The sequence below is a fragment of the Chiroxiphia lanceolata genome, chromosome 16 (assembly GCF_009829145.1).
Source record: "Chiroxiphia lanceolata isolate bChiLan1 chromosome 16, bChiLan1.pri, whole genome shotgun sequence".
Lineage (NCBI taxonomy): Eukaryota > Metazoa > Chordata > Aves > Passeriformes > Pipridae > Chiroxiphia > Chiroxiphia lanceolata.
Window position 1 is genome coordinate 3,189,598 of NC_045652.1, and position 18,518 is coordinate 3,208,115.

At 43.3% G+C, this 18,518-nt stretch overlaps 1 protein-coding gene across 1 annotated transcript; it reads right to left on the minus strand.

Moving 5' to 3' along the window:
- Nucleotides 1-895: 895 nt before the first annotated feature.
- On the minus strand, nt 896-11,888 carry IL20RB (interleukin 20 receptor subunit beta). Its single transcript, XM_032704303.1, has 7 exons — nt 11,833-11,888; nt 7,647-7,784; nt 6,722-6,912; nt 3,495-3,619; nt 2,717-2,867; nt 2,274-2,419; nt 896-1,738 (listed from the first exon to the last, which is right to left on the minus strand). Exons 1-7 carry the CDS (start codon nt 11,886-11,888, stop codon nt 1,613-1,615), a joined length of 933 nt encoding a protein of 310 aa, XP_032560194.1. The 3' UTR covers nt 896-1,612.
- Between the last annotated feature and the right edge of the window lie 6,630 nt (nt 11,889-18,518).

An 18,518-nucleotide genomic window follows, 5' to 3' on the forward strand; every position in this document is an offset into this window, starting at 1 on the left:
TCAGAATCACATGGGTGATTGCAACTAGGTATTTCCCAGTTAATTAGCAACAAACTGATAATCAGCTCTGAGTCTTCAATGCTCGGACCTGCACGGGTTTTCTCGCTCTGTAATTTGCTAAATATTCAGCAGTAACAATCTTTCGATTTAACACCAAAATACTACACCCCGACACTGTCCAGACAGAAGCCAGTGAGACAGGAATAAAACAAACAACTGAGCTGCAACATGAAAAGGAGGTGATGAGCAGGACCCAGGACAAAAGCCTGGACAGGACAATACAGGGATAGATAATCCTGAGTCACTTCTACTTTTTCACGGTGCTTTGTTGCCACCCGATGGCCTCATGCAAGATTGCAAGAATGAAATTTAAGAAAATATATTCTTTAAGAAAGAGATGTCTTGCATTTCATTAGATCCACTGAGAGCCTTAAAAAAAGCTTCTCAGATCAATGTCTTTTCATGCCCTGCTAACACAAATCTCTGCTTCAGAGGTAATAAATTACTTTTTTTCCCCCCAAAGTGACAGCCACAATTGCAATATACAAAAAAACTATATTTTATTTGTATTTAGAAGGAATTTCTGGTGTCTTTGGCAATGTCTTTCCTTAAGAGGACGGGATATCTGGAGGATAGTGATGTTGTCAGGCCTGGAATCATCACTACCATGACAATGCTGTAATGCTTGATCCATACATCCTGATATTCCTCCATTAGCTGTTTACCCCTCAGCCTGGCCCTCCTGACCACAGAAGATCATTTGCCTTGTGTGACACAGTCAATGTCCTGCTGTTGAACCCCAGGGGTGCCCAGCAGGCACCCTGGGCAATCCTGACCATGATCTGCTCTTACTTTTGTCCCTTTTTATTTCTTCTCCTATTTCTTGAGCCTACCCTTCTCAATCTTTTCCCTGTTTTCCTGCACTTCCTCTCACTGAAACAGTTAATTCCTAATTATATTTTTTCTGAAGGTCCTAGTTTTTCCTTCACTCATACACAGCTTTCCTATTTTTGACTGGGTGATCGTGGACCTATACATTGTTAGTGACACTGCTGCTCTTGCAAAGGTCTGCACCCAAAATGTTCTCATCACTCCCTGCAACCAGCTCTGAAGTCTGGATGTTTCTCACATCACTTGCTCCTAAGTACTGGTGAAATCCAGTCATCCCTCATGGCACTGTCTGTAAGTTTTGGTGGCACCATACATTGTTATCTGTCACACGCAGCAATTCAGGATTCCGTCACTGCCAACACCCTTTCCAATGAGTGTCACCTCAGCTCAAGGCCTGCAGCACTAAAAACATTTTTTTCCCTGCTCATCCCAGCTGGTTTTGCAATGTAAGAAGCTCTTACTAAGGCAAAACACTGAGGCTGAAATGGTTTGGAACTAAGGCACTGGGCTCCAAATGCATTGCTCTGGTGAAATCCTGGTGGGTGAAGGGTGAGCTCTGCCTTGGGACCACCCATGTGAGAAAGGGAACCGAGTTACCTCATGTCTGCTCCTGGGTAAGGATGTGAAGGGGAGGCATAGAACTGGCAGCTGTCACCTCTACTTGCTTTTGATGCAGATGGATGAAGATGCTGCAAAGAGGCTGTTTGTTTTCTGGGCTGCTCTAAAGTGTTTCTTGTAGCCACAGTCGGAGAACTTCTTCTGAGGGCATCACAACCACTGTCAGATCACACTGCTCAGCCTCTTCACTGCCACACAGGATCAACTGGGTGGAGGGCTCTGATACTTTCTGCAAAACAAATGCACTCACTCAAACACCCTCAGGCTGATGAGCTGGTCTACTTCTACTTCTGCTTTTCCTGACAAACTGTTCCTCTCATCCTTCCTGCCCAACTGCCCAGTGCTCAGGAACCCTCAGCCATCAAAGCTGCCACCTGCACTGTCACTTGAGCTGGGTGTTTAAACACACTCCTGAGGGAGCCTTTGATGTCAGGTTTCTCCTCACCAAGGAGCTGAGCAGCTCAGAGCTGGTTCCAGGGGACGTGGAGCAGTGTTGCCAATGACACAGATCTGGTTCAGGGAGCAGCTGCTCGGGCAGGGTCAGTCCATGCCTCATAAGCACCAGGAGCATCTTCCCTGCTCAGGGCTCTGTGTTGAAGGCAGTGACAGCTGTGCAGCCAGTTCAGGGCTACTGGGTCCCTGCAGCTCAACCCATCACGCTGGAATGAGCATGGCTTCCTATGTGTCTGCCTTTCCTGCCTGACCCATGCTCCTGGGAATACCCAGCACCCCAAAAACCAATAAAGCACAGTAAAAAAAGTTACCAGTGTGTCTGGCAGGACAGCAACAGGGCAGCAGGAGTACTGAAAGATTTTACTTGTTTTCCAGGTGAGGAAAGGCAGGGTTAAAGCAGCCACAGCAAAGCCAGCAGAGGAGATGAGGGCAGTAACCAGCCACATGGATGTGTCACCTGGAAATAACAGAAGCAGCAAAACAAAACTTCTCAGAGACACTGTGAGGACAAACACTCACTGCAGTCAGCCTGCACCCATCCTGGTGAGATCCCTCACTGACACACTCCAGGAAAGGATACCTGTGCCAGTGCAGGGGGCTGCACTCACGAGTCTCCCTTTTTTACCCCTCCCAAGGAACAAATGGGCACACTTGCAAACAAGGCAGGAGATATGGGGTGGAAATAAAGGAGGATCTACTGGGTGTCCTTGGACATGACTACACCAGAGGAATAGGAAGCAGGGCTGGCTCTCACCCTGGGCTCTCACACACTGGGTCTGGCTGAAGCTGCTGCTCCTGTTGATGGCCTCGACGTACGACTGAGCCTTTGCACAGTACTCAGCTCCTGCCTCCATGGTGTCCAGGTGAACCACAGAGCTGACCTCTCTCACCAGCTTCTGCTGCATCTGCCACAGAATCAGCAGAGAAAGCATCAGGACACAAGGTAAGAACCTGTTTTGGAACAGAAGCCCTGCCATAATGCTGCCCAGACTTTACCGGGAGAAAGGAAGGAGCAGCAGGAGGTGTCAGTGAGGACTCTGTCAGTAAGGGAAGAAAGGGACAGCAAACAAGGAAGCACAGTGGAGTGCAGAGTGAGACCACACACATCTGGAAGGTTAGAAGGGGATGGAAAGAAGAAGCTGTAAACCAGAGGCATAATGTTGATGTTGGACCTCAACACTAGACTGTAACCTACTCCCCTGGTGTAAGGGCTCAGTGACTAAGGTCCTGCCTGATCTGAGTGTTGTGCTGTGCGTGAGGAATACCTGCCTTCTGCTTTCTTTCAACAGTTGAGGTACCTGGGGGGACTCCTCTTCCCAGAGAAGGAAATGTGGAAGGAACAGACAAGCTTCTCCACGAGGGTAAGAGCAGCCCAGTGGTATGTGCACAGTGATTTTGCACACACCAGCTCCAGGCAGGTCCTCCAGCCTCCCAGCAGGAGCTTGGACTGGAAAACGAGCCTTGGGCAGTGTCTGTGTGATCTGTCTCTGAGGGCTCTCTCTCATTACCCAAAGCCCAAGGGTAACACTCACCCTGCTTTCCTGGCCCTTCTTCCAGTAGAGAACACAGAACTGAAAGGCAGGCCCCATGTCTTCCAGCTCCACTAGTAAATGATACCCATCTGCTATGACCTTCATCACAGGGGGGGTGAGGGAAGCTGCCAACACAGAGAGAGCACCATTATCACATCAGAGGCAACCTTTAAAACCCTCCTCTTTTTCCCAGTCTGGAGAGGAAGAGAAGCTGCCATCACAAGTACAGTAACAGTAATGTGGAATAACAGCTGGTTGCTTCAGTGGGGCAGAAACCCCTCTGCTCTACCTCCCAGGATGTGTAGATGCAGTAAGAGACTTCCAGCAGGAGAAGGACCATGACGAGCATTTCAAACAGGAGCTTGGCAAGAGCTGAGTTGCACAGAACTTGAAAGGTTTTGAATTTTCTCCAGCAGAGGAACTGTCTGGCCTGAGGGCCCCACGTGACCGACTGCAGCAGAACCAGCTGGGCAGCCAGAAGCAGAGACACCAGATCAGCCCAGCTCCTCTGCTCCTGGGCATTAGCTCAGCACTAACATGCAGAACAGGAGCTGAGAAGCCACTGTTTTTTTTCATGGGAATTTTGGCAGTTATTCAAAGGTGAAGGAAAAAGCATTATGAGCCTCAGGATAACTCTGGCATTTCACATGAATCCTGATTTTCTTTTAGGGTCTACATGGTTTTATGTAGACTTGGGCTGATGATCTGCTGTGGCTTAATTTTTTGTAAATTTATGCAAGTGAATCTGTAGGTGATTTGCTTCCTGCTTACTTTGGTATTCAAAGCTTGGTTTTGCCTGGAATTCTGCTGGGAGGAATATTAGTGAAATAATGAGAATCGGTCAAGTATAGATGAAACTACACACTGTACATTTGTGAACTGGGAATCAAGACAAGCCAGAGATCATCTCTGCACTGCTTATCTATGCCATTATTTAGCACTCTGCTATAGCTAAAACCAGTTTCAACCTCCCTGCTTTCAAGAAAGGAAGGAAAGCAGTGCATAGTCCCACACAGAAGAGATGTTCTTAATAGAATTTGCTTTTACATCCAGAGAACTGCCATAAGTACTGAGCAATATGAAAACATAAAAGCCAAGTATGTTTATGATGGATGTGCCACAAATGGGAGGCCCAGAAATCTACTTGTACTTTTAAAATGAAAGCTGAAATTTTGCTTAACACTATGCCTCAAAATTAAAACAGAAAATTGATAAGGTTATTTGGAAGTTAAAACCAAATATTGAGCAACAAAGGGGCATTGCAAGATGCAACTACTAATCAAGTAAGAGCATTTCTTTTTAGCTCTGTGCTGGCACACTGGATACCAACTAACTATTTGAATTCTGATAAATGAAGGAGTGAGAACTGACTTAAATTGTTAGTTTTAAGATCTTTTCAAAGCGTTTTCCATATGTCATCATACTTTATGTGATTCTACACCTACGCCTCTGACACTGGAGCTCCTCAGCCTGGAAGCACTGTGGGCTGTGCTGGTGCCCTGACTGTCTAGGAACCCCATACACAACCTGTGGGCTGTGTTTGGATTCCTGAGCTCCTCTCAGACCCCATGCCAGGTTTCCTAAGACATGTGAAAGCAGAGACAAGGGAAAGCAAGCAGTAAAAATGCAGAAGGACAAGAACTTAGAGCGACTTTTCCTTCTCTTTTTAACCTTTGTCGTATTTACATTGCATCCCATTGCAAGCTGTATCCTCTAACTTTCACAGCTTAGCCAGAGGATTGTATTGAGGTCCCTGAGGCACAGAACCAAGCTGTCAAATACTTCACTGAACTGTGAGAAAGCTGCTGCTTTTCTCATGTCAGTCTCAGGAATGTCCTTCCCCTCTCTCTGCCTCACACTGTGGTCTGTGGCTCAACTCTGTGCCACCAGGGCTCCTGGAAAAGGGAGGGATTTTTCAGCTAAGGCACTATCTAGAACAATCTTCCACACCAAGTGACACATTCACCAACTTAGGTGACACTTCTGATGCTGCTCTGCTGAGAGTTCTGTATGAACGAGGACTGCTCACTCATGAAGTAGTGGATAACTTCCAAAGGCTGATGAAGGTTTAATATCAGCTCTGGTCTAGGACAGGCATTTTCTCCCCTGGCTAGACCTGATGACTGCTGCCCATCCCAGTCTGAGAGTTACAGTGGAATAGTCACCTCAACAGAGGTTTTCCACCATAAGTTTTTATTGCAGAAAGCAGTTGAATACATGGCAGAGAACAGAGGTAATGATTCCAGAGAAACCCTGGAAATAGTACACTAATTTTAGGCTACTTCATGATCCTTAGGTTGAGCTGGGCCTCAGGCTTTGCAGGAGTTGAAAGGAGATGGAGAAAATACCCTGCATTGCTAGAATGAGGGCAATTATGTGGTTTCTATTTTTCTTTCCTCTTCTGAGATTAGTTCATATATCTGACAACATGGGAGGAGGGAGTTGGATTTTCAGGACAGCATAGGGCAGACACAGGGTGACATGGCTGTTTTCTAGAGTGAATGCTCCCATAGGATCAGGCTCTGGGCCCTTAGAAGTGACTAGATGACATGGATTAGTTGGCAGCTATCCTAGTTGATCACAACTCTTTGAAATCAGGAGCAGGAACAACCAGCTTGCCAGAAGAAATGCCTGCAGTTACCTTGGCTGTCTTTGAAACCCTTCAAATTCAAGCCCTGGTGTATTTGGCCCTGCCTCCTGTCCGAGGACACAGCATGGCTCTCTAGGAGTGAAACATCCCAGCACAGCATGAGAGGAGCTGAGAAGCAGGATGTGCTCTGTGGATATCTGGGCTTTGTGTGGCAGGCACCACACACAGAATCAGCGAGGTTAGAAAAGAGCTCTGACATCATCGAGTCCAACCTTAGACCCCACACCACCTTGTCACCCAGACCATGGGACCAAGTCTAGTGACTCCACCTCCCTGGGCAGCCCATTCCAATGCCAAATCACTCGCTTTGTAAAGAACTTCTTCCTAATGTCCAACTTAAACCTCCCCTTGCACAGCTTAAGATCGTGACCTCTTGTCCTGCTGCTGGTTGTCTGGGAGAAGAGACTGATGCCCACTTGGGTACAGCCTCCTGTTAGGGAGTGGTGGAGAGTGATGAGATCTCTCCTGAGCCTCCTCTTCTCCAGGCTCAACAACCCCAGCTCCTGAGGGATCCCCCACTACCAAACTCTGAGAAGCTGACACGAACCACGCAGCTTAAGCCGATGATGGGACTCACTGGTGTTGCGATTGAAGAAGCCTTTCAGGGTGCCCCACTCTGACCTCCTGGCACCAAGAGCTGCCCTCACCCTCAGGTTATAGGCCACGGTGGCTGAGATGTCCTCTGTGATGTTACACAGCGTGGCTGTGATGAGGGAGCACTCGGAGATGGGGATCCAGCTCTCGTTGGCGTACACTCGCTCATACTCCCTGAGGAGGAAAGAAAGCACACGGGCAACAGTGTGACAGGAGATGTATCTGTGACAGGAGATGTATCTGTGACAGGGCTAAGGCTGCTTGTTAGTCCTTCCCAGGTAAAACCAGTACTGGGATGTGCTGGAACACCAGGAGTGTATGAAAGCAGTATGGGTGTGTTTTAGATTTATCTAGAGAACATCTCCCAGCCTGCTCATGAGCCAAATGCAGCTCGGTGTTGTGGGAGGTGGGGAGAGCCAACGCAGTGTCGGTGCATCACATCCGGCCCACTCATTTGACTTGATCCTTCCTGGAACCCCAGAATTCCAAAGCCATACTGTAATACGAGTCATAGCTCAAGATGTATCAGAAACCTTTTGTGATGTGTGTTAAATGTTTAAAAGATTAACACTGAATAAATCTCAAAAGCTTTCTACTTCTACATAAACTTTGGCTGATCTTCCTAACTTTTGAATTCTTTGGATAAGGGAGATTTCTTATGTGGAATCAATGCACACCTTGGATTACTCAGGTATTGATGAACCTGTAAACAGTCTCAGAATTGGAGTAAAAGGAATTCCCCCCCCACTTGTGATTAGCAGTCCTGAAGTATCAAACTTCTCTTAGGCTTGTGAGCTGAACAGTGCTCAAAACACAAAAAAAAAAAAAAAAAAAGAAAAAAAAGTAGGACTTTAAGTGTAGATAAGCAGTGTTCAAAGAGCAAACAAGAAGACAAAACCAGAAGTTACCCCTGAAACTCAACTGAGTATCTCACAGTTTCTCCCTGGATGATCACAGGACTCCAAGTTAAGAAGTGTTTCATGTTGGTAGAAAGAATGGAGATGTTCTGCGGTGCTGTCAGCAAAGCTTCTTCACCTAAAATTCCCAGTAAAAGAGAGAAAAAAATTGAATGCACTAGGAAAAAAAACCAGCTTAGAACAATAGTACAAAACAGTGTTTTGCATCAGAAATACACACTCTTCATTTCACTACTGTCACTTCAGTATTTGAAAGTATTTTGCAAAGAAGAAGAAGTGACAACCAAAGAGCAAATGACAGAGCAGTCAGGCTGGCACTGTGTGCAGAAAGGCAAAGGTGCCTTTTCTTTATTCCAGAGGTTTTTATTGTATCAGTGAAACTGTGAGAAAAGGTCAAGCCATCCAATTCTATTTAATGAAGTCAAGTAAAAGATGCACTCTCTAAACGGTTCTAATGAATACCGTGGTTCTGAATGTGCAATTTCTCTCCAGGTTGGATTGGAGACTGAGGAAGATCCTGGCTCTGCTACAGCTCCCTTCATGTTGCAGGATTCTAATAATGTAAGTGCTTGTAGGCTGCAAAGTACCTCTTAATAGAATAAACTTACTCAATGCTCTATAAATGAAATTATTACATTACTCTGAGATCATCAAAGCATGGGATGGTACCCACAGTGGAGTTAATTTTATCCTGTGGTATCTTGATGTAAAATCCTCAGCAGTGTTTGGATCAGAGCACAGAAAGGAGGATTCCCCATGGGAAAATCCTGCACTACCCTATGGGAACAGACTTATCTCTGTTCTGCTGCTCTCCTGTCCCAGGACAATCATGTTCTCTCTGCCCAGCAGGGAATGGTTCCCAAGGAACCTCTGGAAGGCAGGAATGGGTGGAGTAGTTTCTACCAACCCAGTGTAGCAATGGCAAACACACTCCCCAAAACAAGGTAACTGTTCTGTCCCAATATGTTACCTAAAGATTATTCTTTTACTCAATTATTTCACTTGACAGGTTTATAGTCCAATAGTCTTTGCCATTAAAAAGGGCGTCTTCTTTTGAGCCATGTTTGCAAAGTTAAACCAGTTAATGTCAGTTGTTCTACCCAGGATCAAAATCAAGTTGACAAGTCCCTGAGCAATGTTTTCATGACAATTGTTCTTTTAAAGCATTGGAACAATGTCTGTCTTCTTTCTGCCCCTAGAATATTCGCTGTATATATATATATCTTTATAAAATCACTAATGATATAGGGAACCTTGTTGCCAACTTTTTTACGATTTTCAACATGTTATACAGATCTGTTGACACAACTGTCAGCTGTTCTTTGAAGTAAAATCCAGGTATTTCTGGGATGAGAAGTTTTCTTGCCGTTTAGAGACCAGAGGAGTCACTCTCTGCCATATCAGCAGTTCTGTCACTTCTGGCTGGCTGAGGCTTCATATGTGTCAAGGCACTTTTTAATCTTTAAAAAAAAAAATCCTTAGTGATGTCAAACTGCAGCTTAACCACCCATTTTTTCTCTTGTGATCTCCATGCTTCTCAACATTTAGAGTGTTTGCTGCTTTTCTTTGTATTCTTGGTTCCTGTGTTAATTTTGGGAGCTGGCTTACCTAAGTGTGTGAATTACATAACAATCCTCATTTACATGATCAGACACTGGTTTTCCACATGACTCATGCACACAATGAAGTTTTCCAGGTCTGAACAGGGGTGAACTGCACAGGAGTGTTTGTGTTTCCTAATTTTTTAAGTCCTTGACTTCAGGACTTTTTGGATATATATATATTTGTATTCAACAGTACTAAACCCTGTCTTATTAAACTGTCCAGAAACCTATTTTAAAGGAAGATAGTTCTGAATTGGACTTTGGTTTTTAATGGCCCAAAGGTTATTTCATAGCTGCTTGGAACCAGTTTTCCTTCCCAGACTATGCTTACCTTAGTCCACTGTTATCCTGGCAAAACCAGTGACTCTTCTACTGGCACAGTGAGACCTGTCACCTCGTTTCAGCTGAACCACAAAAGTTCACATCCAGAAACTAAGGTTTCTTTCTTCCTTTCACTAGGAAAAACTCTGTACCTAATGCCAATGCATGAGTCTGTATAAAAGAAGTTCATTGGTTTAAGTTTCTGAAACTTGCTGAAAGTTAGGTTTGGAAGAGAGGTTCATGCTTTTCTAAAATACTTTTGATCTAGACATAATGCATCCTGTGTCATATCCAAACAAATTATATTCATGGTTTCTCCAACCCATCTGTTGCAACAGCCCACAAAACAATTGTAGCAAATACAAGTTTAGCACTGGGAGAAAAGACAGTTCTAAGTTATATAAACAGAGAAAGCACCAAGTAAAAACAGGGAAGTACGAAAATAATACATTAACTCTGGTCTATGCATTTAGAAGGAAAAAAGAGACAATCATTAAAAAAGTGCAGGGGACAACTGGACAGAGAGCACAGGCAGGACTCAGAGGGCTGAGAGCCCAGGGCTGCACATTTCCATCTGATTTTGGATTCCCAAGCAGTACGGAAATAGCCTCACAGGAAAAGCCAAACTCCAGTCTTTCAAGCCATACTGACTCTTACCCCAATATCTCCAGTCATGCCAAAGAGAGACGTGTCCAGATTTTCTCTGTAAATAGCATTTTTGCCTCCTACCCTCTCAGCAGTACATTTGTTACACAAAGAATATATTTCCACTTAGAACGGTGATGACCCTTTTTGTATAATATTTTTATCCTCCTCTTGTTAAACATAAAGAATTTACAATTAAAAAAATTCATGATGAAGTCCAATACATTTCTCTCTCTTACTTTTCACTTTAAAATGTCTTAAATAAACCCTGACAAAATTCCATTGCTCTGGGATAGATTTTGATATCCTTCTTGCTTTGCGAATGCAGAACACAATAATGTTTCATCATTACTTCATCACTGCTATTACCACTACTTACTGTTAAGTGCATGTGAACACTGCAAAAATATTAATACAATTACCTCTTTATTCATCATATCCTCTCCTTTCAGGGGCTCAACAACACAAGAAGAAACAGTAACTCTGGAATTGGTGTTACATGGTGTCCAGAATTGCTTTATCCCGTCTCCACTTTTCCTGGTATGTCCCTTAAAATTTTATTTATAGGGCTGAGAAACCCTTCCTCACTGCTGTGCTAATAAGCACTGGATTTTTAACTTTCAAGTGTTGTATCATTTAATCTCCTTTTGCCAATCTGGAGGACACCAATTACCCCAGCTTCTTGTATCTTGGAGCATGATCTGCCTCTCCATTTGAGGAAATATCAGTGAAGGGGAATCTGACAAGGGAATTCTGAATTCTGAATATTGGGAACAAGAAAATAATGTCTATAACATCCCAAGAAGATAAAGGAATTTCTTTGTAAGCCAAATGTTGAAAATGAAAGCCAGGCATCCTTAACTCCTAGTAGTTTCTGTAGTCAGCAATTAAGGACTATAAATAATAAAGAAGATGTTAAATTTTTTCTGAGGTAGAGAAAAAATGGAGCGAGAAACAACCTGAATGTTGTTGACACACCCTAAGATGGCACATTTAAGACAGAACTTGGCAAAACCCAAGCACACTGGCAAACCATGTTGCTTTCTAGGGGACTGACCATCAAAAGTACTGAAATGTAGTCAGAAGATCTGAGGCCAAACCCCTTCTAGATGTGTTTGATGTCCAGCATTTACGTGGAGAAGCAGACTACAAATTGCAGAACCTCCTTCCAGGGTAAAGGAGACCCTCAGTGAATCATTTTGAGCTAATCATTAGCACTTTATATCCTTCTTCTCTGACCCTGCATCCACTCCACAGGCAGGGCATCCCTGTGCTCAAAGTTATCAGCATTAAAAGAAAAACTGAGGGTTCAGCTTCTCACAGAACAGCGAAAGAACAGAGACAAATACAGCATTATTTAAATTCCTTCAAACTGAAATTTCCCTTTAGAGTTCAGAATTGACCTGTAGAACACAGAATTTACAGATTGTTTTTTCATTTGCTCATTCTAATATAAATTTTAGAAAAAGAATTAAAATTCAAGGTCACCTGACCTGATACTCTTTGGCTTAAGTACTGCAGAGGCATGTTTAACAAAAGGACAAAAGACTTTGTGACTCAGAAACCCTGTCTTCTGCCTTAACTGGAGATATTTTAGTCATTTACCTGTGAGATGTGGTGCAATCAGGGTGCAGAGGAAGAAGCAGATGAGCTTTAGTGACATTTTGCTCGTGTTTGTCGCCTTTTCCCACGTTCATATCCCGCTACACAGCTCAGGAATTTCCCCTCCTGGACAGGGAGCCCTGTTCAAGTCTGCCATGGTGGGCACGAGGTGGAGTTCCAGGGGAGTGTGACAAACACCTCCTGTCTCACAAACCCCTCCTGTCTCACAAACCCCGGGAGGGTGGAGTTCCAGGGAGTGCCCCGATAATCTGCTGCCAGCATTTCTTTACAGCTCTGCGCAACTTCCAACTGGATGGTGTAACTCTTTCATTAGCAATTATATGTGTTAAACAAAGGCATTATGAGGAGGAAACAGGACACTTTGGATATGTCCATATAGCTGTAAATGCTCACTTTTCTGCTCAGCCCCAAACTACACAAGTCCTGATGCTTCCAAGCACCAGGAACGTTCCCCCATATTACAGGGGCATGTCTTATGTCCTTGCACAAAGCACTTTGTGCCTCGGGGCTGGCACAAGGGGCTTGTGTTCTCCAACTTATCTTCAAATACTGCTTTTATGATGGCTGTGTTGGGTGTGTGCTGAGGAGGACATATCCCAAGGTTTTCTCATCTTCCAAAGTCCATTGCTCTCCATCTCACCTTGAGGGAAGGCAGGATCTTCAGCTGGAGGTAGCTCTGACACCTTTGGAGAACCCCAAATCTCCCACAGGCTCCAAGGCTGCAGCAGCAGCTGTCTTTGTGCTTGTGAGGTTGGTTTCTTCAACCTCAAGGCCAGGGGAAAGCCAAAGTTTAGGTGGAAGCTTCTTATGTTCTGCAAAGGGTCATGTAAATGAAATGAAATTCGGACCGTACAGAAAACATGAGGAAAAAGCCAAATCCCACCAAATGATTTCAGCCCTGATGAAAGTGAGTGTAAGAAACCTCACTCCTAAACCCCTTCCTTGTTCTTACAGTTTGTCACCTCAGAAGGTGCTTTTCATTTCTTTAAGAAATGATTTCTGATACCTTTTAATAGCAAATACATGACTGCTGTTCTCAGTGGTGAACTGAAGGGATCCGTCAAAACATGTTTAGTACATGTTTTCCAAGGAAAGAAGGGATTTTTTTATTTATGAAAGAATAAAATTTGTATTCAGTTAATCAAAGGTCTCCAGATTTTCAGAACTGCAGGAGCAGCACAGTCAACTAAATTCCCAAATTTGCACCTTCTCTCCGTCCTCTCTCTTCTTTCTTTCACCTCCTCCTTCTTTCTTTCTTTTCTTCCTTCCCTTGCTTTCTGTGCCCTCCCTCTCCTTTTCTCCTTTCTGTCCTCTTCCCTTCCATCATTCCTTCAATTCCCTTCTTCTTCCATTCCTACCTCCCTTCCTTCCTGCATCCCTTCCAGCCTTCCTTTCCCTTCTTCTCTCCATCTTTGGGACACATTGAAAGACATATAATTCTCTACGTTTCCCAAACATGGGAATGTTTTCCTTTCATGGTAGAAGGATGTTCTCTGAAACACCTTTTAAGTAAATTTTATCTTCTTACTCTTCATTATCCCAATCACCTTTTATCAAGTGTCTGTTTTGAGAACCAAAAGGTGGATATTGTGGTGAGTGATTCCATTATTGTTGTGAAATGAAATGTCCAAGAGGAAAGCATGGATGTGGTTAAGAGTATTAGCAATAAGATACTTGCTTTTGCTGAGAAGTAAAATAAGTATTTGCAAAAGAAAGGCAAAATTTAATTGTAAGTGGGGAAAAAACCCAGCAATCTGTTCTTTTGCTGTGCAAAGAAATTATAAATAAGGCAACGCTGAGGTCTGAGCTATTGCTCAGTTAGAGCTGGGCACCACATCTGGATCTTCACTGGGTTATTCTTGTGGTGCCATAAACATGTGGGTGTATTTTGATTAAATATTCAGACAAGAGCTGAGAAGTATCCCAAAACCCACATGATCTGTAACAAACTGTGCCTCATAACCATTCATTTTATTGCTGAAACAGATGCACAGAAAGGAGTTTGCATACAGTTTGCAAGAGATTTATTGGAACCAAGTACACAGCTGGACATATTCCTTTCCAAATGTTTCTCCCTGCCAGCCTACTTTTCATTTTCAAAGGTGGGAAAAATGGATACAGCCCCATATCAGAGTCAATCAATGATGGGTAATGAAAGGGAGAGTGAGTCTGCTGTAATAATCAGGATTGCAACTGCCCTGAGTTATCAACAGGACTCTAAAATGAAAATGGCAATAATATTATACTGTATTTGCTTCCTTGATTAGAGTCACCTAAAGTGAGGTGTCTAAAGAAAGCTTGGTGGAAGCTGAAGGTAGTGTTTATATAGGGCTAAGGTGTGCAAAACAAGAGGCTTGGAATAGAAGTGATTATTCAGATTACAACAACAATTAAAGTGAAAAAATACCTTCTGAAATTTCCTTTATTCTGGAATGCTGTATGCAAATATTTGCTTTGATAAAGATAAAAGAATTCTTTCAGTTTTACTGCTTTGTTTCAGAACTTCGTCGGTTTTACTAGTAACTTCAAATTTGATGAAATAAACATTTTGACAACTTTTCCTTATCAATTATGTCTCCATTTATGTTTCTGTGAAATATTTTAACATTATTAAGCAAGTGTTTCTAAATTTATTAAAGATAAAAGTTATTAAACATGTTTTTCTAAAGATAAGCATCTGTCTGATTAACTTTGCTTTGTGAGTCTTGCCTTGCATTTCAAGTAATTCAGGCCAGTAAGCCTGGATACTGATTCCAGTGATTTTTCAGCTGCAGATTTGTCAACTTGGATAAGAAACCTGATTTTTCATCACAAAACAGAGCACTGAACGTAGTTAAAAACTCACAGATCACTACAAGTGAAGGCAAGGGGAGGAGAGGAAAGGCAAGGGAGGGAGAGGCAAGGCAAGGCAGAGAAAGGGAGGGGGCAAAGCAAGACAGGCCTTACCCTGTCTACTCCTTCTTTGCCTTGCCTTGCCTTGCCTGTCCCCTCTTTCCTTGCCTTTCTCTGCCTCAACCTCCCTTCCCACGCCTTGCCCTGCCTAACCCTGCCTTGCCTTGCTGTGCCTTGCCTTGCCTTGCCTACTGCCCCTTGCTTTACCTTGCCCTGCCTGCTTCTCCCTTGTCTTGCTTCACCTTGCTCTGCCTAGCCCTGCTTTCCCTTGCCTTGCCCTGCTTGCCTGCCCCACCCCTTCCCTTCCCCTGCTTACCCCTGCCTTGCCTTGCCTTGCCTTGCTCTGCCTTGCCTTGCCTGCCCCTCCATTGAGTTGCCCTGCCTATCCCTGCCTTGCCTTGCCTTGCCCTGCTTGCCTGTCCCACCCTTTCTCTTCCCCTGCCTACCCTTTCCTTGCCTTGCCTTGCCTTGCTTTCTCTTCCCTTGACTTTTTCCCTACCTTATCTCCCCCTCCCTTGGCAGGGAAAGAAGGCAAAGCAAGGCAAGGGAGGGGGAGGCAAGAGGGGGACCAGAACTGGAACTGGATCAGTAAGACACTCCAGGTAGTTTCTTACAGTTGCCTACTTTGGAGGCAATTTGAATTATCTTTACTCTTAGAAATCAATGCAAAATATTGCAAAACTCTTGAAATGGTCAGTTGAGCAGAGTTTACCTTTAACGTCACAGTCACTGTGCTCAGGAGACAGACAGAGATGTGGTTCTCTTTTTAAATTTCACTAATACAGTTTGGGTGATACTCAAAATCTACATCCAGAAAAAAAAAGAGGCTGTGGCTGCCCTTGACATGCTGCTGCAAGGCAGCCACCAGCTCAGCCTTGCCAGGAAAGAGGGAGAATGGGATAGAGAAACAATTGGCAGAATATGTAAGCAGAGTTGAACTTGTGGTATATTTAATAAAAAAGAAGACTCTGAAAAATAAAATTGATTTAACACTTGGTCAGACTTGGCTTTGCAAGTGAAGATCAGCAAAAGACAAAGACATACTGAGAAACTGTGCAATTTGCCACAGAGTTTTGAGAATTTTTGTTGCTGCTCATGAGTTAAAAAAGCTGCCTCTACCAGGAAAATGAAAAATTGACTGCCCTAAAGGCCTGTGAGTGTAGTTCTGTTTTCAGTGTGTGTGAGTGAACAGGGGAATTCTAAAATGGGTCATGACATTTGCCAAATGTATTTGCAATAATGATCATTCTGTTTGTAAAATGAAGGAAAGAGCAGTAATGCAATAGGTAAGGAAAACAACTATTTGCTACTGTGCTGAAAAAAAAAAATGCTGCTCTAAACCCAGGAGGACATTTAGAAATATCAAAGCAAAATATGTAAATCTGACTGGTTTGTTTACACCCTCAGTAAATCACAGCGGGTTTAACTGGGTTATTCTTTATATACAGGTGAGTGGCAAGCACAGAACTGGTTAAGAAAGCTTGAGAAAAACCAAGTGTGTGGGGGGAGAAGTGGTTACCAAGCAGAATGATGCAGTCAGCTGCAGGAAGAGACAACATGTATGAGAAATTTGAAAAGGAGTTGAAATATGCACTGTTAGAACTTGAAAGAGGGAACTTCCTTGGATTTGCTTATGATAAGAAACATATATAAAGGTGCAGTTGGTATCTTATAGATTCTTTCAGAGGAAAATCCTTGTAAAGTTGTGCATCAGATGTCAGGTATTCAGTCATGAAGGGTCCTGCACCCAGGGATTTTTGGGACTATTTCCAGTGTTGTAGACCAGAACAGTGTTCCTGCATAAAATATAGAGGGGTATTTTGTATATAACTTGGGAGCCTCAGGCAAATAACTTCTGTGTCTAAATGATGACAGAGACCTCTTCTCTCTGCTTGCCTTATTGGGGTAAGATGCAAGCAGGAAAAAGGCACAGTTGCAAAATGTGAACTGGAGGGCCTTGTTAGAACTTGCCAAATAAAGTAAGTTTAAAGGAAAAACGGGTAAACGTGCTTCCCAAGTGCCTTCTGGGTTTGTTCTGACATGGAACTGAAAGCTCAGTTGCTGCAATGTAAGTGGCCTGGTAAGGAATCTGCTCTCCTTCAGAGAACAGCTCACACTGCCTGGCCAAGAGCATTATTGATATTGGAGGACACCAGATTATTAAGCAGCCTCCTCTCCATTTATAACCAGAAAAGAAAGCAGAGGTTTGGCTGGCAGCTGAGAAATGCATGAAGAAATCCCACCTTAGTCCTGGAACGTTGATCTGGGCAAAAAGTACAGCTGCACTGGTTCTCCTGTGGATTATGCAAAATGATTTGGAATTAACATGGGGCTTGTATCCCTTACTGCAAATAAATAATCCTGGGGAATCCATGCCTAGTTCAATTTGAGTTGATCATGTGTAGTTATTTACAAGGAAAATGAATTGAAGGAACAGAAAAGAGAAGATCCAGGTGGCAATTTGGAAAGAAAGCTTTCAGTGTTATTTGAATGGCAACTGGACAGGGTTTTATGTAACTACCTATGACAGCCTCTTTGTTATACTTAGATATCCTGGTGGATGCCAAAACATTTGAATAACTGATTTATTTACATATGTTTTGTGGTATGCTGAAGCTTCCAATCTGTGCTAGAGCCAAAACAAATGTGAATAATTTAGAAAGGTAATTTATCTGGACCAAATCACTGAGGAAGAAATTCCCTCTGATTAGGGAGGGACTCTTGCAAGACTTGAAGCCTTGCAAAACTGACCATGTTTATAGACTGTCTGTCTTCTGGAGGCTTCTCCAGGACTTTGTTGTTACTACAGAACACTCCTTTAAGGGTTTACAAACATTGCAAAACCGTTGTGTGGGAGTGGAGGGAGAGGAAAACAATATTTTGGAGGCAGTGCTGGGCTGTCATTCTCAGGATCAGAAACATGTTTAGCAACTGCTCTTATTCCAGCTTCTTCATAGTTCCAAATCATGTGTCTCTGTACTGCACTTCAGTGGGAGAAAGGCTGACAGAAGAAAATGAATTACTAGAGGGAGAAGTACTGTATTAAAGCATAATTTTAACTACTTGAAAGAGAAATTATGGCACTACCTGAAAGAAACTGCTTGCTGTAGCTAAATCTGGAAAACACCTTTAGAGCTCTTTATAGGGAAGGATTTTGATCAAGACAGACAATACACCCCTGAAAGAGCTCTTTAAATTCAGGAGTTTTGAAGGTTAATGTTGGTACAGAGCTAGAGAAACTGCAGTGCTGTGCTTTCACAGCTGCTTATGGGATTGGGCATACAGGTAATCTACAGCTTCTTCCACACTGAGACACTAAATGCAGATATTGCCTTAAATGCAAAAACAAGGAATTATGTGCTCAGTTAAATGAATGGACTCAGGAAGAGGCATTTGTGTCCTGTTTTCCTGTAATTAGGCAAGTAGCAAAACTACCTGTTTTATCCATCCAAGACTAATTGCTACTCTTTCAATGCCTCCAATTGTGTAGGTGTTAATTCACTCCTCCCCTTGACTGGCAGTGTACAACATGGACAAGAAGGGCTGCTGCTGCAGAACTCAAAATGACATTAACTGGATGCCCAATTTTATCCTTTGGTCTTTCAATGAGCATTTTCTCTATGACTATTAAGGACCAGTATGGGACACGGGATGAACAGGAGTTTCCAGATCACTGGATAAGTAGACCCTCTCAATGGGTAAGCTAAATAATTCTGTTTAAAAACAGGGTCAAAAGCCCTTTTATGTTCGTATGCTCATCACCAAACACCTGATCTCC

Excerpts from the sequence above, each read along its gene's own strand:
- IL20RB (XM_032704303.1), bottom strand. The coding sequence starts at position 11,888 with ATGTCACTAAAGCTCATCTGCTTCTTCCTCTGCACCCTGATTGCACCA. Across the intron at positions 3,620-6,721 it reads CTTCTTCAATCGCAACACCA|CTTCCCTCACCCCCCCTGTG; the intron begins GTGAGTCCCATC and ends CTGTGTTGGCAG. Across the intron at positions 1,739-2,273 it reads CTGTCCTGCCAGACACACTG|AAAGTATCAGAGCCCTCCAC; the intron begins GTAACTTTTTTT and ends TTTGTTTTGCAG.